General features: G+C 47.1%; 1 protein-coding gene and 2 pseudogenes across 2 annotated transcripts; all 3 read left to right on the top strand.

The window, feature by feature from the left end:
• Positions 1-9,227: 9,227 nt before the first annotated feature.
• TRIM59 (tripartite motif containing 59) lies at positions 9,228-12,871 on the top strand. Of its 2 annotated transcripts, XM_074190842.1 has the most exons (3): positions 9,228-9,351; positions 10,049-10,111; positions 11,360-12,871. In XM_074190842.1, exon 3 carries the CDS (start codon positions 11,363-11,365, stop codon positions 12,584-12,586), a length of 1,224 nt encoding a protein of 407 aa, XP_074046943.1. In that variant the 5' UTR covers positions 9,228-9,351; positions 10,049-10,111; positions 11,360-11,362; the 3' UTR covers positions 12,587-12,871. The 2 variants fall into 2 exon arrangements, with proteins under 2 accessions (XP_074046943.1, XP_074046942.1); XM_074190841.1 differs by lacking the exon at positions 10,049-10,111.
• Positions 12,872-18,812: 5,941 nt separating this feature from the next.
• LOC141491491 (E3 SUMO-protein ligase KIAA1586-like) lies at positions 18,813-19,739 on the top strand (annotated as a pseudogene).
• A 30-nt stretch (positions 19,740-19,769) lies between these two features.
• LOC141491490 (E3 SUMO-protein ligase KIAA1586-like) lies at positions 19,770-22,520 on the top strand (annotated as a pseudogene).
• Positions 22,521-22,644: the final 124 nt, after the last annotated feature.

Genomic DNA, 22,644 nt, shown 5'->3' with positions numbered 1-22,644 from the left:
ATCATCATCATCATCATCATCATCATTTTATCCAAAGTGACCAGAGGAAGCATTTGTCATAAAAATCTTTCCTTGTCCAGATTCAATTTTCTGTATTTGTTCTGTTTTCTGGGTATTTTTAATAATCCTAGCAGGCATGGATATTTAGGGCTTTAAGAATTTGTTTAATTTCCTTTACATATATATTTTCTTACTTGGTCTTTCCCACAGTTGTTGAACTCTATCCCAAATCCACTGTTTTCTCTACTCAGTAATACACCATCCTGCAAATAGAACTAAATAACCCCCTGTCTCTGGCCTCTCTCTGGGCCATTTATAGTCAAATAAAAGAAGGCTTCATTTTCCTAAGGATTACCTTTCACACACCTGTAAATTGCATACACATATTCTACATCAATAGCTACCACCTGTAGGAAACACACAGCCTATTTGACCCAGAGTTCAGTGTTCTGTTTTCTGAATATTCACAGCCTCCCCTTGAATGAGCAAATCAGCTTTGCCCAAAAAAAATGTATAGATATGAAGCACCATTTAACATTAACAAAAATAGGGGCAAACCTGGAAAGAAACTTATTAAACACACACACACACACACACACACACACACACACACACACACATCCCAAAGGCCATTTGTATTTATAATCATTGTCTCAAGAGGTGAAAAGTACAGCAAAATCCCAAATCTACTAGAAGGGACACTGATGAATCTCAGAAAGGCTGAGGACAACCAACCAATTCTCTTCTGATGCTAATGCTGTTTGTTTTGTTGAAATGGTACCAACAGGCCATTGACAAACAGCCTAAAGGGCCGGTTTCCACAGCCTCCAGGGTGGGTCCCTGAAGGTTTATCTCCAAGCAAACTCAAGAGAAACTTCTGTTGAATAGGAGCTCAGGTCTTGTCTTACAAGACAATTTAGTTTAGTTCCTTTACAAACATGTTTCAAAGGTAACCATGGAGAGGAATCACATCTTAGTGAACTTTCAAGGGACTTTAGTCATCATCTACTTCAACTCTATCATGTTACAGATAAGGGATCCAATGATGTGATACACAGACAGCAAAATGGTAGATTTGGGGTTCTGTGAGAAGCTGGGGATGATGGATGACATGATGAAGAATGATGCACCTGAGCTGAGCCTTGAAGGAAAGGAGAGATATCACCAAGTAGAGGCTCTCAGCCTGGGTGAGAGAGAGAGAGTCAAAAATGTATTTTAGACGTGAGTAAAGCAAGAAAAGGGAAGAGACAGGAGGACTTGAACAAACCATAGTGAATAAGTAGTGTAGTATGACTGGAGGGTGTGAGATAAGAAGCAGAAACGTGGCTATAAGTGATGACTATGTCCAAAGCCTAGATAAGGAGTTGGTAGTGGGTGCAGTAAGCAATGGGGAGCTATGGAAAGTTCTTGAGCAAGATCACAGAGGCATCTAAATAATTCAAATCAAGATGATAAGATAGTTGTTAGAGTCCTATAGCCTACCTAGTGATGTTCTGAGAACTAGGGATACCAAGATGAAAAATACCACTATTCATGCCCTTGAAAAGTTTATTTTTTCTTTTTTCTGGTTTATTTTTTTAATGAGTCAAATTCCACCTTCTCCATCTCCCACCCTAATACTACTCCATCATTGAGGATACCAAAAAATCATAAATATGTCTAGTTAAGCAAAATAAATTTCTATAATTACTATGTCCAAAAATATATTTCTCTAATTTTTCAATTCACGTCTCTCACCTCTGTATTAAGTGTCAGGCTGGGCAGCTAGGTGGCTCACCAGATAGAGCACCAGCCCTGGAATCTGGAGGACCTGAGTTCTAATCCAGTCTCAGACACTTAATAATTACCTAGCCCCCTTCCTCACCTTTCTAGCCCCTTTAGGGAAGCTCTGGCACTGCTTCTAACCCCTTCCCCAGGGATTAAACAATACAATCCTTTAAAAAGGCTGCTCAGAGGTTGCTGAATCCCAAAGCTACTTCAGTCCACTGAGATCCTATGACCTGGGCTTCCTGTGGGAAGGGTTGTATCTGCACCTGCTGCTTCATCATTTGCCCACCGCCATAGGTCTTTGAGGTAGGTAAAATGGTAAAATGGTATGAGTGATGTCTTTTGACTCACACATAGACTGAATTTAAATTAGGCAGAGTCACATGAAATAGTCATCCTCCCTTTCTCTTCCAGAGTTTTCAGTATGTAGTAGCAACAGTCAAGACAACTGGCAAAGGCCCAGAATGCAGCGGATAACCTTGGCATCTTCAGTTTAATCAAGCTCTAAGTGCTCCACAGCATCCACTTCCACTGTCTTCATGGTCCATTGGAACAATTTGTTCACATCCACCTATTCTACCTGGGAAGTCTTCCCATGCCCCCGCCCCAATCACTGGCAGGTTTGAGGTCCATCAGTTACCCTCAACCAAATCAGGTTAAATCAGGCTAAATCAAGCCCATCTGCCGAGATGGTTTTAGCATGGTATAGCATACTACAACTTCTTGGAAACACAAGTGGGAATTGGTTGGCAGGTGGATGAGCCAGCTCTGAAAAGGGCTCAGTAGTCACTCATACCAGTGGCACTAACACCCCTTAATCCCCAACATATCTATGCCACAAGTAGATATTTATATAAGAAAAGAAAGAATATACACACAGAGTTAGGTATAAAAATCCATTCCACTCAATAGGAAATTTGAGAGAAAGTGGGGGGGGTGTAGGGAGAATTAGAGGGAAAGTATGTTAAGGGAAGGATTCACTCAACAAAATAAATTCTAAGAATGTACAAAATATAACTTTTTGAGGAGGCAAAAGATGGAAATCCAAGGGAGTACCCAAAAAGTGAAGAATGGATGAATAAAGTGATATTGTGATCAGCATAATGACCAACCAAGATTTCCAGAGGATTAATGATGAAACATGCTGGCCAACTCCTATTGGAGAGGAGAGGGATTCAGAGACACACTTTCTTTTATTCATGATCAATGTGGTATTTTGATGAACTAGTCATACAGGAAATGGGTTTTGTTTTTCTCGTGTTCTCAAGGGCACGGGATGGGAAAAGGAGAATTTGGGGTAGGAGGGTGAGAAGGATCTTGGCTGATTAAAGCAAAATATTTTTTAAGAATAGACCAAATTTGGGGCAGCTAGGTGGCGCAGTAGACAAAGCACCAACCCTGGAGTCAGGAATACCTGAGTTCAAATTCAGCCTCAGACACTTAATAATGACCTAGCTGTGTGACCTTGGGCAAGCCACTTAACCCCACTGCCTTGCAAAAACCTAAAAAACAAAAACAAAAACAAAAACAAATTGGAGCAGCTAGGTGGTGCAGTGAATAGAGCACCAGACCTAGAGTCAGGAGGACCTGACTTCAAATATGACCTCAGACAATAATTACCTAGCTATGTGACCTTGGGCAAGTCACTTAACCCCACTGCCTTGCAAAAACCTAAAAAAAAATCAGACTGTACAATACTGTTGTTGCCTAAATTGTTTTGTTTTGTTCACTTCACTCTTCATCAGTTCCCATTAAGTCTTCCCAAGTTTCACTAAACAAACCCTTTCATCATTTCTTATGGCACAATAGTATTCCATTACCCTAAAAGATGGGGACTCTTTGAGTTTCCCAGGATTTTTTAAACTATAAAAAAGAGCTATTTAAAATATTTCTGTACATGAGGGTTTTTTAACTCTTTCTTTGATTTCTTTGAGGCCTACTAGTTATATCAAGGATATGTAGAGTTTAGCACCTTTGGGGACATAATTTCAAAGGACTTTCTGGAATGGCTGGACCAATTCACAGCTCTAAAATAAAGTACATTAATATGCCTGTTTTCCTCTGAAAATAGGATGGCAAAAATTAGGTATAGACCAACATCTCACACCCTAAACCAAGATAAAGTCAAAGTAGGTACAAGATTTAGACATAATGCCAATTAGGAGAATAAGATGGAGATGAAATGAGTTTTTGACCAAACAAGAGATAGAGAATTATAAATTGCAAAAATAGATATTTTTGACTATATTAAATTAAAAAGGTTTTGCACAAATAAAACAAATGCAACCAAAATTAGAAGGAATGCAGAAAGCTAGGAAACAATGTTCATAGCCAGTATTTCTGATAAAGGATTCATTTCTAAACTATATATAGAGAACTGAGTCAAATTTATAAGCATACAAGTCGTTCTCCAACTAATAAATGGTCAAAGGATATGAACAGGTAGTTTTCAGGTAAAGAAATTAAAGTTATATATAGTCATAAGAAAAAATGCTCCAAATCATTATTGATTAGAGAAATGCAAATTAAAACAACTATGAACTACCACCTCATACCTATCCGATTGGTTAAGATGACAAAAAAGGAAAATGTTCAATGTTGGAAAGGATGTGGGAAAATTGGGACACTGTTGGTATAGTTATGAACTGATCCAATCAATCTGGAACTATGCCCAAAGAACAATAAAGCTGATCATACCCTTTGACCCAGTATTACCAGTACTAGGTCTATATTCCAAAGAAATCATAAAAAATGGAGAAAGTCTCACATGTTCAAAATTATCTATAGCAACTCTTTTTTGTAGTGGCAAGGAAATGGAATTTGAGAGGACAGCCATTACCTGGGGAATGGCTGAACAAGTTCTGATATATGAATGTTATGGAGTATTATTGTTCTATACGAAATCATGAGTAGGGGCGGCTAGGTGGTGTAGTGGATAAAGCACTGGCCTTGGAGTCAGGAGTACCTGGGTTCAAATCCAGTCTCAGACACTTAATAATTACCTAGCCGTGTGGCCTTGGGCAAGCCACTTAACCCCATTTGCCTTACAAAAAAAAAAACCCTAAAAAAAAAGAAATCATGAGTGGTCAGACTTTAGAATGGCAAGAATTACATGAACTGATGCTGAGCAAAGGGAGTCGAAGCAGAACTTTGACCTTATTAACAACATTGGGGGATGATCAACTATGATGGAAGCAGCTCCCCCCACCACTAATCTCCCCCCATATCTGTGGCTACCCACACTCAGTTCTTCTGAGGGTGATGATGAGTCAATAAAGGCATGAGCAAAGGAACTGGCAGGCATTTAGGGGAGGATTAAGGAAAGGGTGGCATCATGGAAGCCAAGGGAGAAGAGATTATCCAGGAGGGGTGGCATGAGTCTCTATAGAGTTAAAAAGCTGTAGGAAGGTAGGTAGGTAGATAGATAGATAGATAGATAGATGATGGATAGATAGATGATAGAGAGAGAAAGATAAGAGAAATCCAGGGTGTCTAAGTATTCTGAAAATTTCAATGTAGTTTTAAGCTATTAAAACTTAGAGCTTTTAAGTTATTAAGCTATTAAATAAACCACTTTGAGAGTTTTGGAACATACCGTATAATGTATTATACATTATATATATAGATATCTATATATATCTATAGATATCTATAGATATATGTATGAAATATATGGCAAGTGTGATAAGGAAGCAATCAAGGAAATAATAAAATGGCTGCCAAACACCAGACAGGGTCCAGCTGAGGTTAGATAACAAATCTAGTGAACCAAAGGTATTCAACAACTTAGAAGTTGGCATGGAAAAGGTGATGAGAGTATTCTAAGACTGGGAATTTGCAAGACAGGAGCAGAGAAAGAGGTGGGACAAAGAGGCAAGGGACTCAAAGAGAAAAAGAGAAAAGGGTACAGCTGAACTGGTTGAAGGGTAAACCATCACATCTTATCTGTAAAAGAGGGAGAGTGAGGCTAGGAAAACTGTGGGAGAATGTTGGAATACATAGGGGTGAAGGTTTGGAGGTTATTTAAAGAATAGACTTAGGAAGAGTAAAGAGAGATGAATTAAAAAATAGAAAATGAAGATGGTGACAGAAGAACCTGTCCTAGGTGCTCTCTCCATAATATTTCAAAACTTATGAAATAAGGACTCTAACTGAATTTTCGAGAGACAGAACCCACAGAGGGATCCAGTGAGGCAGTTCTTCAGCCCAAGGTAACCTGGAAAATAGAGGAAAGGCTCCATTCCATGGGGTTGGAGGGGCGGCCGGCCAGAGTGAAGTAACTTCAGCCTCCCAGAGGCAGCCCCAGGGCGCTGGGAGCCGCACCAGGCACAACTTGGGGAATCAGTGGGGGGGGACCTCTGCCAGAGCAAGTGGGTGAAGCCCAGCCCTCAGGGCACACAGCCAGCAGCATGGCTGGCAGCCCAGATCCAGGAACCAGAAGCAGGTGGAGCCAGTAAGCAGGAGCCCGCAGGCAACTGAGCCTTGAGTGCTGAGCCTGGGGAGGGGAGTGGAGAGAGACTGCCCAGGTCTGTCCTCTGTCCCTGGAACAGGACTCTGGGGCTCTGACCACATTCAGATCCTGATCGCAGTCCAGGACCCCCCCATAGAACAGCAGGGCCCCCCCACCTCGGCCCCGTGGCAGAGGGGTGCGCTTGTGCTCATTCACAGACCAGGAGGGAAGACAGAGCCTCACACACACAGATCCTTGTGGGAGTGTCCCAATAATACTCAAAAGCTCAGGAAGCACCCCAAGATCAGGGACAGGCTGGAAAATGAGTAAAGAGAGAAAAAAGAGGAACACCATTGAGAAATACATTGCCTATGATTCCAAGGAGGATCAAAACACTCTGTCTGAAGATGAGGAAGCACAAGCTCCTGCATCTAAAGACTCCAAGAAAAACAGAAATTGGGCTCAGGCTATGACAGAGCTCAAAAAAGATTTTTGAAAAATCAAGTGAGGGAGATAGAAGCAAAATTGGGAAAAGAAATGAGAGAGATGCAGGAAAAACATGAAAATGAAGTCAGCAGCTTAGTCAAGGAGATCCAGAAAAAGGCTGAAGAAAAGAGCATGCTAAAAACCAGCTTAGGTCAAATAGATAAAACAGTTCAAAAAGTTATTGAGGAGAATGCTTTAAAAAAATAGAAAATGGAGGAAGAGTAGAAAGTAGAAAAACCCCTAGAACCTCTTGCCCTTATAAGTTGAGTTGGAGAGGCTTGAACTTCTGGAATAAGACATTTCAGTAACCAGCCTGCTGTAGGCTATTTTCTTTTGAGAAGTTGTGGTTTTTACTAGAAAGACCCTGAAGTAATTTGAAGGAGGATGTCACCAGCAAACAGAAGTAACTGGAGGATCACAGGGCTGATGAGGATATGGCATTTACTTTGACTTTGTCTGAGACATTCACCATGATAAGAGAGGAGCCAACACCTTTGTCAAGCCTTGTTTCCCTATTTTGTGCTTTGGTTGATCACTGGACAAACTTGATTTTCTGATTGTCTGTCCAATAACATTATATGAGCTGATTATAGCTTCCCTAGGTAGGCTAAGTCTTTTTTGACATCTCCTTGCCCCTGCCTCCTTTGCCACTTGGGGTCATTTGGAGAGGTGACAGGAAAGCTCAGATAACCAGCCATGATGTCTGTCGCCGTGGTACCCTCAGGAGGACTGGACAATCAGCCTCTCTGGGTATTGCTTTTAGCCACCTCATGTTGGACTGTAACACTGGGGCAGAAGCTCTTATTTCATCATGAATCTCCAGCCCCTGGCCCAGGCCCATGTCCTGGTCAGGGCCTGTGAACTGAATCAAATATACTTCTCCAATTAGATTATAAAGCTTTTGAATGCCATTTTTTGCATCTCTTTTGATTTTCCAAAGAAGTTAGTGTGGCACAAGCTGTAGGTACCGTCATTACTCAGATTCTGGAGGAATGGGGACATCTTTAGGCTTATCTTCCTGACTGGAGTGCAGGGAGAGCAACCCTCCTGTGCTGCTTCACCCTTCAGTGGGTATTTGATTCTTTTCAGAAATAGCTAGTGAAGCGGCGAAAGCACCGGCCCTGGAGTCGGGAGCACCTGGGTTCAAATCCGGCCTCAGACGCTTAATAATGACCTAGCTGTGTGGCCTTGGGCAAGCCACTTAACCCCACTGCCTCGCAAAAACCTAAAAAAAAGAAAGAAAGAAATAGCTGGTGAGTTGAACGTTCAGGCCACCATAGCATCCTTCTCAATAATGAATGAACGTATCGTTGAGGGTCTAGAGGACAAGGTGCTACTTTGGGGTTTGCTGGAGACCCATCTCCCCAGACAGGGAGCGGAATAAGAGCTTCACCCGCTCCATTTCTGGGACCTGGGCTGATGTCATTCCTCCTTGGGCAGCTTCTGGGTGTTCCCGCATCCGTGCCGGGCTTGGCGTATACACCGGTCACCTTGGCTCTCCTCGACAGTCCACGGGCATTACCCTCCGAGAAGCCGAGGTTGCAGGTGTGGGCTGCCAGGCCCAGCTGAGGGTCCCCCAAGGATAAAGGGTTTGTCTTCGGTTCCGCAGGATGAAGGCCCTTCAAATACTTGTCAAGATAATTGGAGAAAGACCTGTTTCCGGGTTGGGAATTTCCAGGGTGGGCACCGGCTGTGGCCCTTGGTCAGCAGGCCGGGCGTCCGTCCTGGGGCCGGGCACAGTAAGGGTCGGCGGCCCTTGGCGGCCCGGGGGCTGCCCTCGGGCTCCTGGCACTTGGCTCAGTGCCCCGGTGTGTGACGTCACTAGGGGGCAGCGCCTTCAAGTCGATGGCAGCGGGCCGGGGGCACGGGGCGAGTGCCCGGGGGGGGGGGTGGGCGGGGGAGTGGCGGGGAGGGGGCGATGCCCTGTGATGCCCGGGTCCGGGGCTAGGAGCGGGCCGTGCGCGTGCCAGGCGCTGGACTGGGCTTCACTGGCACGGAGACGCCGTGGCGAGGCCTCGCGGCCGGGCACCTCCTGGGCGGCACCGGAGGGCCGGGGCTGCCAGGCCTGCCCTCGGGTCCGCGAGCCCCGCCCGGCGGGGGCTGGCACCGCGTGCCCACGTGCGTGCCCACGCGGGGACGCGCCGGCTGGAGCGGCTGTGCCCCGGGGCCCCCTGCCCCGCGTGGGGAGCCCGCGCGCAGGAGCCGAGTTCGAGTCCCACCCCGGACCTCGGGCGAGTCACTTCCGGCTGAGGCCTCGCCCGGGGGCGGGGCGGGGGCGGGGCCTCGGGACGGGGCCGCGGCCGAAGGAGCGTCGGAGGGACGAGCCGCGGGGCGGGGGAGGGGCGCGGCCCCGCGCAGGCGCCGTCACCGCCTCCCGGCGCCTGCGCACTGACCGCCCCGCCCCGGCCGCGGCCGTTGGGAGCCGTTACCTTTCGAAAGACGCGCGCGGCGGGGCGGGGCGGGGCGGGGCGGCCGCGCCTGCGCCGTGCGGCCCCGGAGCTCCGCCCCGCCCCCTCGCCCCGGGCTGGGCGGCCCCGGGGGCGGGGCTGCGGGGGAGGGGCGCGGCGCCCCAGCAGCGCCCCGGCAGCGCCCCGGCACCCCTCGGCTCCAGGACCCCCGCGGAAGGGCCGGGCCCGCCGGGCCGCCAGGTGGGTTGGGGGCGCCGTGGGGGCGGGGCCGGGGGGGGCGGGGGGCGGGGCCGGGCCCCCGCGGCACACCGAGCCGCGCCCGAAGGCCCCGCGGGGCCCCGCCAACAGCCGAGGGGGCCCGGGCGGGCACTGCCAGCCCCGGGCCCGGGGCGCCGCCTCCCTGACCCTCCCTTCCGGGCTGCGGCCCGGGCCGGGCACGGGCTGGGAGCGCCGGGCAGGGCTGGCAGCGCCCCGGGGCCCGCCCCGCCCCCGGTCCCAAGGCAGGCCCCCGGGCGCCCCGAGAGCGCGTGACAGCGCCCGGAGAGCGGGGGGGGGGGGGGGGGCGGGGCGGCCGGGCTGGGCCCCCCGCGCTGCAGCCCCCCGCCCTGCCCTGTGCCGCCGAGCCCGCCCGGCAGGGGGCGCCGCCCGCGTGAAGGGACTGGGGCGAGTGCCAGCCCGGACTGGACTGCAGACCCCGGGGCGGACCTCCGGGCGGACCTCCGGGCAGACCCCCGGGCGGCCCCCCGGGCGGCCCCCACAAGCACCAGCTGCCCAGCTGCAGGGAGGCCGGGCGCCGAGGGCCGCGAGGCCCGCACGGGGCGCCACGGGGCTGGGGTGGGGCGGCGCCGCGGGCAGAGCGGGCAGAGCGGGCAGAGCGGGGGGCTGGCGCCGACCCCACCCGCACACACGGAATAACACCGGCTGTGCGACATGGCAGAACGGAAACCCCAGACCCCGTGAGCAGTGCCTGGCGGACAGAGACGGACGGACGGACACACAGGTGTGTGGATTCCAGGGAATCCCGAAGGATGTTCCGCTTCAGCTTTTAGGGGCCTCGGGGGACACCTCGGGCACGGCCCCTCCAACCCTTCATCTCCTCCTCTTGACAGACAGCTTTTGCTCCAAGCCTGAGGACCCTGTGGGTGGATGCTGACCTGGGTGGACTGGCGGGACCAGGCCCCCGGGGGCAGCCTCGGAGAGTGCAGAGCCTGGCACCCCGGGCCCTCCCGGGGCCACCCTCTTTCTAGGCTCCTCTGGACTTGACCAGAGCCTCCTCTTTTGTTTCCTAGGCGAAGAGGAAGGTTCCAGTCCCCAGGGTCTACTGGGAAGACTTATCTAAGGGGCATTAGAGATGCAATTGTTTGGGCTTTTCTCTAAAAAGGGCAAACTCCCTCCAGGTGAAGCCGCTCGGAAACCTCCCAGTCCACTCTTTCTGGCTTGGAATCGACTTCTGAGCAAAAGCCAGAGTTCTGGCCCCAGTCTGAGTCCCTGGCAGGCCACCGTCAGGGACAGAGAGTCTTGAGCTGGTGCTCCAGAGGCACCACAACCCTTCCCTGTTACTGTTGAGAATGACCCTCCGCAGGTGCCCAGCCTCCCCCAGTTCCCAAGCTTGTCCCTCCCCCTGCCCGGACCCTTGGAAGAAGCTTGTGAGGAGTCTTGACTAATGCAGGAGGATCTCCCTGCAGCTCACCCTGCAGGGCCTGGGCCCCCTGCCCACTGGCTTCTGGCTGTGGCTCCCTGCTTCCCTTCCTGGCCTTCTTAACCCATTGGTCCCCTCACCCAACTTGTTCCTCTCCTGCCTGGGCCCGGCCCTCCAGATGCCTGGCTTCCTCCCAGGCTGCATCCCCAGCTGCTGGGGGGCGGGGGGATGAGAGGGGCTCTTCTCTTCTCTGGTACAGAGAAAATCCCTGAGAAAGGCCTATTGACTTAGATTCCTAATCTTGATTATACAAAAAATGAAACAGGTTTAGAACTGCTTATTTCATTTTTTGGAGTATTCTTAGTTTGCTGAACTCTGGTCCCACATTAAGGGTAGACATTGGCTCTGAAGATGATTTTTCCACAAGATCAGGAGCCCTTTACCTTAGTTATAGGTGATGCTCATCTCCATCATTAATTGCTTGTTGTATTTGTTCTTACCAAATACTCCATCTTAAATGATTAGCTTTGGGGATAGATTCTAAACCTGTTGAAATTAATATTTGCAAATGACTTGATTAAAGTGGATGGTTGTTTTTTTTTCTTACAGGAAATGCATAACTTTGAGGAAGAGCTAACATGCTCCATTTGTTACAGTATATTTGAAGATCCTCGAGTATTACCATGCTCCCATACGTTTTGCAGAAATTGTCTGGAAAACGTTCTTCAGGCATCTGGTAACTTTTACATGTGGAGACCCATCCGAATTCCTCTGAAGTGTCCTAATTGCAGAAGTACGGTCGAAATCCCTCCCCCTGGTATTGAATCTTTACCGATCAATTTTGCCCTGAGAGCAATCATTGAAAAATACCAGCAGGAAGATAGGCCCGATGTGGTCACCTGCCCCGAGCATCCCGGCCAGCCGCTGAACGTGTACTGCCTGCAGGACCGCCAGCTGGTGTGTGGCCACTGCCTCACCATCGGCCAGCATCACGGCCACCCCATCGATGACCTGGCCAGCGCCTACGGGAAGGAGACGGAGAGTCCTGCCGAGCTCCTGGAGCAGCTCACCGACGGCCACTGGACTCAGGCCTGTCTGCTGATTGAACAGTTAGAGCAGCAGAAGGCGCATTTTGAGGAGATTGTTCAAAGCGAAAAAGATGTCGTCCTCCATTATTTTAAGAAGCTTAATGACATATTGGACCTGAAAAAAGATGCCTTCCTATCTGCTTTGCACGATGTTAAGACTGCAATTGATGAAGAATACTCTCCACAAATTGAAAGAATGAAAGAAATAAGAGAAGAGCAGCTTGAATTGATGTCATTGACCACAGCTTTGGGAGAGGAGGAGTCACCCCTTAAATTCCTGGAAAAAGTCCATAATGTTCGTCAGCGGGTCCAGGCCTTGAAACAAAGAAAACTCCCCATTGTTAAGCCTCTTGAAATTTATCCACAAATTGGCCAGGTATTGAAGAAGGAATGGTCAAGGACTGAAATTGGTCGAGTTAAAAAACTTACAGTCCCCAAAATAAAGCTTTCCCCGCAAAGGACACAATGTGCCCCAGTCAGTAAAGAAGAGAAGAAGACAGAGGAGTTTTTGAAGATTTTAAGCATTTTTATATTAACACTTTTGTCCGGGATGTTGATATTCATGTTTTTGTTTAACAAACATATGCTGCCCATTTTAAATGACATGAGCTCAGTCTATTTCCCAGCAGTTTCTCAATCTCTGTATCATATTTTGTCTAGCAACGTGGATACAGTTAAGGAAACAGTGTGCCATGCTTATCATGTGCTGAAGGGACTAATGTGGGACGCTCTTTCTAGTTGTTTGTGAGAATTCAGCTCTGAATTATGTTTACCTCTGTCGAGCCAGTTGTGAATGTATCGTGGGAAGTGGAGGACGGGATGGTCACTAAAGCTCGGCCTCAGAATGACCAAACGTGGGCCTGATTGCTTAGTCGAGTCTTGACAGCTCCTGTTTGGCAGAGCGAAACAAGGAATAATGGGGAGAAGCCAGTCTGGATGAACAGCTGAGACCAAGTTGACTCTAGTTTTCTAAGTATTCCAAATCAAGATTATTTACTCTTCTACTTTGGTTAATAAAGAGTGACTTTTATAACATTGTCACCTTGAATGTGTTTCTCCTGAGATTTTCCCTGATCACATTTACATTTTCTGAGGTCACCTTTATGTACTGACATGTCATTATGAATGTCTGATAGTCCTAAGAGCCAGCTGGCTCTGGTGCCTGGGAGTGAGCCGCTTGTCATGGCATCCCTTCCCTGATGTTGTGGTCCAATCTGAGGTGAAGGACAAGCATTAAGATATGTCTTACTAGGACCCACCCTAGTCAATCCCTCCCCATTCTGCAGTCTGCCACCCCTTGGCCTGGCCTACCTTGAGCCCTCAGGCGGGCAGCTATAAACTATTGCTGTTACTTCGCCCCTTCCCTTCAGGCAGCTGGATCTTGGCCTAGCTATTGCCAAAGTCACCTTTGTATGTCATTGCTTCCATCTTGCTGAAGAGGATCACAGACCTCAGAAGGCTGTCTAATCCAAGGTGAGAAAATGAGGCTGGGAAAGTGGAGACTTTGCCTCAAGGCTCCCATGCTGCCAGGCTCCCCTGAGCCTGCAGAGGCTTGTGTTCTTCCTGCCATCCTCTAGGCTCTCCTGCCCCCTCTGCACTCAAGACTGCTTGAGTCTTACTACACAGCTGTTATTTCAGTCTTGTCTCCCATGTTCACCTGTGTCTTTACCTTGGCAATCTTATTTAAAAATGTAGTAGTGCTCGCTTCAGCAGCGCAAAATTGGGAGGTTACCGAGATCAGCATGAACAAATGAAGTAAACTTGAATAGTCTTTTCTATTAGACTGCACCTCAAAAACCTTTATCACCCTCATATCTTCAGTGTCTGAGGAAGTGGATTTTTTTTTCCAGAGAACAAAGATCTATTTTCTCTCCCTCCCTATTGGAAAAAAAAGAAAACAAAGTCCTTGTCACAAATACATATGGTTAAGCAAAACAAATTCTTCCCATGGTGGCCTCTAAAAACAGATGACTCAATCTGTATGCTGAATGTGTTACCTCTGCCTCTTGGGACATGGGTAGCTGGGTGTCGTCAGTCTTTCCTACTTCATTTTATAGATTGTCCTCCTCCCTTCAGACAGGTCTCCTCAGATTCTGTGAACCAGTTCCTCCCCACCACTCCCTTTCCCCCTTTTTACAACTTAACATATCATTGCATTGCAGTCTCCACCATCAAACTGCACCTGCTTGGCCACAACAGCTTCGGTAAAGCTTTCTGTGCACGTGGGTCTTTGGCTCTTCCTTGCCAGGCTGTCCTCCAGACCTCCTGAGCTCTGGGGCAGACTCCTGCTCTGAGCCTGGGTTACCCAGGACCTCTAAAGCACTTGATCAATATTAGTAAATAATTAAATGACTTTGTATGATCTTGGTCAGCCTGGGAGCGTCCCTGTGGGGGAAGGGCCCAGGCTTCACTACCTCTCAGAGTGTAGTTCTGGAGGGCCTCATAGCTCCATCAATGTGCCCGTTCCCCTTCAGCCTTCCAACTTGTCACCTCTGCTAATCCCATGGAGTTGCTTTAATCTACATTTCTCAATGACTTGGAGCTTTTTTCCATCTGGGTATTACTAGCTTGGATTTCATCCTTAGAAAATTTCCTTTTCAGAGACATGGTATATGTAAGAAATGATCAGAGGCATAATTTCAGAGACACATGGGAAGGCTTGTATGAACTGATGGCAAAATGAAGTGAGCAGAACCAGAACAATCTCGATAGTTTATAAAGGCAAACAGAACTCTGATCACAATGACCCCTGGCAATTGAGGGAGCTCATCTGGACATTTCTTATGGTGAAATGACTATATAAAAGGCATGTAAGTCAAGACTGGCATCACTGGGGTTTCTGAGATACCTCCCTGTAGATGCCAATTTGAGGTTTCCCTTGTTTCGACAACACAAGCGTTATCCATAGAGGAAGAGGAGAAGCACTAACGTCTGCTTACCAGAGAACACAGGCAATGACTGGGTTGTAGGAGTTTTAAAGACACTTGCAGTGTAAATGTACCACTTTGCTAGTAGTAGCAAAACAAACACAGCAGAGGGAACTGGTTCTAGATTCAGAGGCTGAGTTCAAACCTTTACATGTAAAACTAAGACAAATCAATCCATCTCCCTGGGCCTCACTTTCCTCATGTAAAATCTGGGGCACTGGGGTAGAAATGGCCTGAGGTTCCTCCCAGTTCTCTGGGACCAACTCCCCAGCAGCTCTTAGGTGTGAAGAGCTCAGGGGAGCCGGGCTGCCTGGGGAGGTTCCATTCTCTCCCTGGGTGGAGAAGGGTCCTCTCTGCTAGTCAAGAAGCGTGGGAACCTAACTGGGTCATTCTTCCCTCAGCCCAGAGGCTCACAGCCGCTGCAGAGGCACAGGAGAAGTCTCTGGGAGCCCCCTCCCAGTTTATGAAAATATAGTCACAAAACTGGAAGAGTATAACAGATTATAACTGTCTTTGCTCCTTCTATTAGCACGAATGACATTCCAAAAACATTTGTTAATCTTCAGGCCAGCCAGAAAACCAAAAGAACACACGGTGCTTTTCACCAGTTTGAGCAATGAAACTTGTGAGCTTCCTGCAGAAATGTTGTTACCAAAGAAAATAGCGCTAACTCATATTTCAGGCATATTACCCCTTAGATCCATGGTTTTGAACCTCCCCCCCCCACCCAACTCTTAATAAGAGATCAATATCTTCGTTTTCTTTCAAGTTTATTTCCTCAGCTTTAATAGTTAACTGTATTTAAAATACAGTGATATGCTTAACTCTGGGAAGTTGGCTCAATCCAAATTAGGATTTCATTATTTCTCAGTGAAGAAAAAATGGATAAGCAAAGATGAAGAATAGTCTTCATGATTTTCTTTTGCCCTCACCTCCATCATGAAAATGCTAAATTGGGAGTCATGTGTATAATCCTAGATTAGGATTTGGGGTGGGGTGGGGGGCCAGGAAGGGTTGAAAAGGTGAAAAACCAGCAGTTTCTAGCCAAGTTTTTAATGAGATTTCCATTCACTCTTCCTTGGGTTTCAGGTTAGAGTGAGTATATTTTACCTAGGTCAGAAGGAAAGATTCTTTTCCAATTTTTTTTGTGTACAAAATAGTTATATATTTATAAATTTATGATCAAATTAAATATGAAACGTATAAAAAGAGGGGTTTTTTCTCCTCCTTCCCTCCCACCTCCCAATGAGTAGAGCATCAGTCCTTTTCCTCTGTAATTCAGTCAACCACCAACTGTTAATAGATTTAAATTAAGGGAATCTAGATACTTCCACTTGGGTTTTCCTCACACTGCAGAAAGTGACTCTAGTTTACACCATTTAGTTGTATGAATTTGCATTAAAAAAGTAATGTAGACAGACCAGTGTTAATGTGCCCTTCCTGCTATCTCTTCCCTACTTGACAGAGGGAAAGAGGGTTCTTTGGGGCAGGAGACTGAAGAGAGATAATGCGCTTTGATTTTAACTGTCTGGGGGAGTCAGCTTTATTTTTTCCTTTGCATTTTAAAATTTTTTTCAAAGGCTTAAGTGGCTTGCCCAAGGCCACACAGCTAGGTAATTATTAAGTGTCTGGGGTTGGATTTGAACTCAGGTCCTGACTCCAGGGCCGGTGCTCTATTCCTGGAACACCTAGCTGCCCCTCAGGCACCAGTTTTAGCCTGAATTTGTGAGTTAAAAAAAAAAACTACACCTAGAGGAGTGACTTGTTTCAGGTCTGAACTGGACTAACTAGGATCATGCTATCCCAGATGAATTAAGAAATGGCTCTTCTGAGATTTCTTGTCCTTTAAATTATGAAAGACTTCACGCTAACCTCAACTTAGCAGAAATAACTATTTTAGGAATATTAATATAATCTTATACTTTGGTTTCATGGAATTGTTTTTGGAAAGATGTTAAAAAAAGGATTGATTCTTTGAACATGTTATTGGGCCCAGATTCAAAGGTAGCATCCTATACAAATGAAAGCAATATTCATTCTGAATTGCTAGGGTTTAGATGTTTCATTTGCTCAGTTTAAGAATGGAGCAGCTGTGGCCTGTCCTCTAGGGAGGAGGTAGAAAATTTGAGCAAGGCCACAATGGTCAAGTATTTGGGGCCCGGGGCAGCCAACCCTGGTTTTTTTCATTTTTTTTAAAAATCAGTTCTGAACTTATTTTTACCCATATCAATCAGGAAAATCCCTGCAAAGACAGGTTGGGTTCTACACTTAGCAAACCGTGGTTGTTGTAGCCACTGGCTGCGTGAGTTTGGTTCTGCCTATGAGGAATCATTTATTCAGACTCTGGAAAGCAAGGGTGGAAATAAAACAAAAAATTATTAAAAGAAGTTACAACACATAGGAAGGGGGGAGAGAGAGAGAAACAGCCAAGCAGCGTCGGCTGGAGCACAGGTCGGACAGAACTGTGGCCCCGAGTGTCTGTCCAACCAAGGGTTTTATGTTTTGCGTCTATCTCATCCAGAGGGCAAACGGTGGGCTCCCTTTCCCTTACTGGATCTGGAATGGGGGAGAGAGAGTAAAGCCTAAGGAGATCAGGGTACGCGTTTTACATTAAACAATATGTCAGTGGTATTAGGGACCTCCACCCAATATGAGCAGATTACAAATTGTTCAGTCATAATTCTCTGTATGTTCTCCATGGAAGTCCGTTTGCATCCACCTGGTCTCTACATTCACACTTCCTTCATCTTTCCCCTGCATCAGTTATGCTGAATGATCCCCAGTTGAATCCAGTCATTCCTGGACACCTACTTATATATAGATACATGAGGACTTTAAGAATGTCATTGAAGGGGGCGGCCGGGTGGCCCAGTGGATAGAGCCCCGGCCCTGGAGTCAGGAGGACCCGAGTTCGAATCTGGTCTCAGACACTTCATAATGGCCGAGCTCCGTGGCCTTGGGCGAGCCGCTTCACCCCGTTACCTTGCAAAAAAAAAAAATTTCATGAACACCTTAAAATGTGAGGGATCTGTTTTTCTGTAAGAACAATAATGGTCTTGGAACGTGCCCGGCAGGTGGCTCCAATGAGGCCCCGAGGCCCGGCGGCCGCTGCCCGGCCCGGCTAACAGGCCGGAGGCCGGCGCGGCCACGTGCCCCCGCCACGTGCAGCCCGCCCCCCCCCGGGGCCCCCCCCTCTCCTCTGGGGAAGCCCGCCGTCCCGTGATGCCCCGCGGGGCCCCGTGGGCGCAGCCCCGCCCCTCCCGCCTTGGCGCCTGCGCAGTGGGGCTCCCGCGGGGCGGCCTGAGGCTCCGGAGCCGGGCCGGGGGCGGGGCCCGGCGGGAGGAGAGACCCCCGGGGGAGGGGGCCCGGCGGGAGGAGAGACCCCCGGGGGAGGGGGCCCCGGGGGGAGGGGCCGGGGGCACCCCCAGTCCGGGCCGCCTTCCTGGGGGGCCGCCGGCGCCCTTAGACCCTCGGGGAGACCCGCATCTCCGGGCAAAGCGGCGGCCGAGGAGGGACCCCAGCCCCCTGCCCCCTGCCCCCTGCCCCCTGCCCCCCTTCCGCCCCCTCCCCCTCCCCCTGCCCCTCCCCCCTCCCCCCTGCCTCCCGCCCCCGCCCCCTGCCCCCCGCCCTCTGCCCCCCCGCCCCCTCCCCCTGCCCCCCGCCCCCCTCCCCCTGCCCCCTGCCCCCGCCCCCTCCCCCCCCCCCCCCGCCCCCCGCCCCCTGCCCCCCCCCCCGGCCAGAATGGAAGCTGGCAGCCCCCTCGGAGGCCGGGCCGGCCCTTTTGGGGAGACGAGCCCCGACCCCGCCGTTCCGCTCGCACGCACCCGGGGCTCCCCGCGGGTGCAGCAAAGCCCTGGCCCCGGTGCCCGCCGGCTGCTCTCCATGCTCCGCTCCTGGGGGAGGGCTTCACCTCACACCAGTTATCCGGCTCGTCTGACAAAGGACCTAAACTCTTTACACTTAAAATGTCATTATTTCTGAAACTACATCAAGAAACTCAGAAAGTAAGTTTTTTGCCACCGAGTGCGTGGTACAGGCATCTTGCTAATGTAGTATAAAATGAGTTACCGGATTCTGGTCTTTAAATGCCAAAGTCACAGGGCGATCTATTCGGGCTTTTAAAGGTGAAAAAGGCAAAAATAGACACAAAAAATGAGATGAATTGGGGTGGTGGCTACCTAGCACAGTTGGAGTCAGGAGGACCTGAGTTCAAATCCGGCCTGACACACCTAATTACCTAGCTGTGTGGCCTTGGGCAAGCCACTCAACCCCATTGCCTTGCATAAACCCCCAAAATAAAACTGATATGAATTAAAATCATCATGGAAGATGGAAGCTGAAGAAACCCAGTTCCGAGTCTGTTGAACAGCCTTTCATTGAAGAAAGCCATCCTCTTCATCAAAGGAAGAAATGCATAATCTTGTGCTTCCAGACTGTTGGAACAAAAGACAAGCCTTTCTATCCACATCACAGCACACAGGGATTGAGATAAGAAAAGGTAAATTAGGATGTGAGGATTGTTCAGCAGCTCAACATTCAAGAAGAACGGAAAAAATATGCCCATGTCTCCAAAGAGTGGATTGTCTATCTGGTAGCCCCAAAGGAAATTAATAAAATTACTAGATAAGCTTCTTTATGAAAAAAAAGAGAGAGAACATGATATTTCTAAAGCCCATAATAAAATTCAAGATCTGTTTAAAAAAATGTCCTAGTGAATCAGTTTCCATTTTTATTCCTAAACCAAATAACAAAAACATTGATGTTGCCGTAAAAAACTTCTTTTTTTTTTCTTTTAGGTTTTTGCTAGGCAATGGGGTTAAGTGGCTTGCCCAAGGCCACACAGCTAGGTCATTGTTAAGTGTCTGACACTGGATTTGAACCCAGGTCCTCCTGACTCCAGGGCCGGTGCTTTTTCCACTGCACCACCTAGCTGCCCCTGTAAAAATTTTCTTAAAGATTTTATTTGAGTTATGAGTTTTACAGTTTTCCCCCTAATCTTACTTTCCTCCCCAACCCCCCACAGAAGGCAGTTTGCCAGTCTTTACCTTGTTTCCATGGCATACAAAATTTTTTAATACTATTGACAATTTAGTAAAATGTAATAGGCCTTTATCTGACATTGACAGGGATGATAGAATTATAAGAGGAAAAAGGAGTTAATATAAGGCAGTTGTTTACCTACAAGATGCAGTGCAACAAGAATAGCAGCACACATTGTAAAAGAAATTAAGATGAACGTATTTAAGAATATTAGAGAAGAGAAGGCCAAAATCCATATCATCATTGATGAGACAGCTACAGATTCGGAGAAAAGCACCCTAGTGACATATCTTCAGTGTACAGTTCAATCAGCTCCATCACCTGTAATGTTATTTGTTGCTTTAAAAGAATTGGTGTCAATGACCACAGAATATATTTTCGAAGCATTATTGTCAGCTTTAAATGATAGTGGCTTTCATAATGACTATTTGAAAGTCAATTTAATTGTATTTTTTTCTGGTGGTGCTAATACATGTTGGAAAGAAGGTCTGGAGTAATTGTAAAGTTAGTGGAAAACTTTGCTAAAGTCATCACTGTCTAAATCATCAATTATAGTTATCATTTGATGATTTGATATCCAAAATCAAACAAGTGAATCGTTTAAAAACGTTTCTTGATAAAACACACTCTATTTATCATCAATCTAATAAAAAACAGAGCTAGAAGCCACAGCTAAGGAATTTGAATTTGATATTCACACTGGTCAAGTCTTGGGTCCAACATGGGCAGCATCTAGTCTACCAGTTGCAGCTGCTGCGTGGCACTCCTCTTCTGCATTACACAGAAATTTTCCTCCTTTTTTTTTCTTTTTTAAAGGTTTTTCTGCAGGGCAAATGGGGTGAAGTGGCTTGCCCAAGGCCACACTAGGTCATTATTAAGTGTCTGAGGTCGGATTTGAACTCAGGTACTCCTGACTCCAGGGCCCGTGCTCTATCCACTGCACCACCTAGTTGCCCCTCCTCCTTCTTCTTGATGCAGGGGAAAGATGAAGAGAATTGTGAATTTAACAAAGAATTTGGGTGGAGATGTAAATTGACTCTTGAGATGTAAATTGACCTGAAGTAAAGAATTATGATTGTAAGAGAAATAAATAATTGTAATCTTAAAAGCTGCTTGGGGTGGAGACCTGCCCCCCATTCAGAATGTATCCTTGATTCATTGTTTAATGTAAAACATGTATTGTGATCTCCTTAGGCTTTACCCTCCACCTAATTCCTGGTCTAGTAAGAGAAAGGGAGTTTACCTTTTGTCCTCTGGTTGAGAGGCAAGACAAAAACCTGAGCTGGAGCAGTCTTCTAGGCATGGCCCAGCCAAGACTGGCTCTTCCTTTATCTCTCTCTCTCTCTCTCTCTAGCCCTTCCTATGTCTTGTAACTTTTTTTTTTTTTAGGATTTTGCAAGGCAAATGGGGTTAGGCGGCTTGCCCAAGGCCACACAGCTAGGTCATTATGAAGTGTCTGAGGTTGGATTTGAACTCAGGTCCTCCTGACTCCAGGGCCGGTGCTGTGTCCACTGCGCCACCTAGCTGCCCCAGTCTTGCAACCTTTTAAATAAATTTTTGTTTTATTTCCACCCATGCTTTCCTGAGTCTGAATAATTCCTCATAGGCAGAACTTGGACCCAAGTAGCCAGCGGCTACAAAAGAAAATTGTATCATTTGAGATTTTAAAATATGAAATTGAATGATTTTCAAGATTTTGTAGATAATATAAAATCAAGTAATGCTCCATTTCCTGCCACCATACAAAAAAAACTAAGAAGATAGCACTATTGCCGTGAGCAGCACTGAAGCAGAGAGGTTTTGATTTAATGAATATTAATTTGTTCATGGGTTAGAAATAGCTTAAAAGATTACATATTTGATTTCATGACAATAAATTTCCTGGGAAAAGAATTAGCAGCTTGGGATGCAACTGTATTTGTCAAATCATCCTTGAGTTGTAATCACAGTACAAGAGTTCAGAAAAAGATCAACAAAAGCTTTCTATGAAAGTTAATTCCTTGAAATTTGCAATAGTTTTGTATAGCTTATTATTTGTAAATTTGTGTGTCATCCTTTATATAAGAAAAATTTGTAATAAACTCGTATCCAAGGTTACTTTTTTCTGAGCCAGTTGTTAGACATTTGCTAGCACAATAGTGATTATAAATGATTCCCGTATTTAGCCCAGTGCCATGTAGATAGGCGACAGAAATCTGTAGGAAATCTGCCCTTTTGAGGGAAGATTCCTCTTGAAGTTCTAATTTGAAACCAGAGGGAATTTCACCTTGGTATTACTTGGCGCCCTCAGCAACTAGGCTGTAGAGTTTGACATTGGTCTTCAAGATGAGAGGAGAAGGCTCAAGCCCAGAGAACTTTAGGCATTTTCTCAAGAACCTGCTTTCAGGCTGGGTTCCAGATTGGGTGGAGTAGTGCACCTGGCCCCCCACATCCCCTCCAGCATTTGTCATTTCCCTTTTTTTCTTTGACCAAAACAGTGGGAGGTGGTGCATTTAGAGCACTTTTTAAAAAATGGATAGTTTGGGTTCTTTATCTGAAAAAAAAAGCCTATTGATATCCTTTGATCATTTATTATTTGGGGTATAGCTTTTATTTTTATATATTTAATCCAGTTCCCTGTATTTCTTAAAAATGAGAACTTTAAGCAACACGGAGTTGATGATTGATCTTAATGGACTTGCTCATTCCATCAATGCAATGATCAGGGAGAATTTTAGGGTATCTGCGATAGAGAATACCTTTAATTTTTTTTAAAAGGTATCATGTAATTTTGCTCTTATTTTTTCCTTAAGGATATGATTTCTCAACACATTCAATTTTGATCAGTGTATAGCATGGA

Source organism: Macrotis lagotis, chromosome 6 (assembly GCF_037893015.1).
Source record: "Macrotis lagotis isolate mMagLag1 chromosome 6, bilby.v1.9.chrom.fasta, whole genome shotgun sequence".
Classification (NCBI taxonomy): domain Eukaryota; kingdom Metazoa; phylum Chordata; class Mammalia; order Peramelemorphia; family Peramelidae; genus Macrotis; species Macrotis lagotis.
The sequence above is the reverse complement of the archived record's forward strand: the minus strand, read 5'-3'. Positions and strand labels throughout refer to the sequence as shown.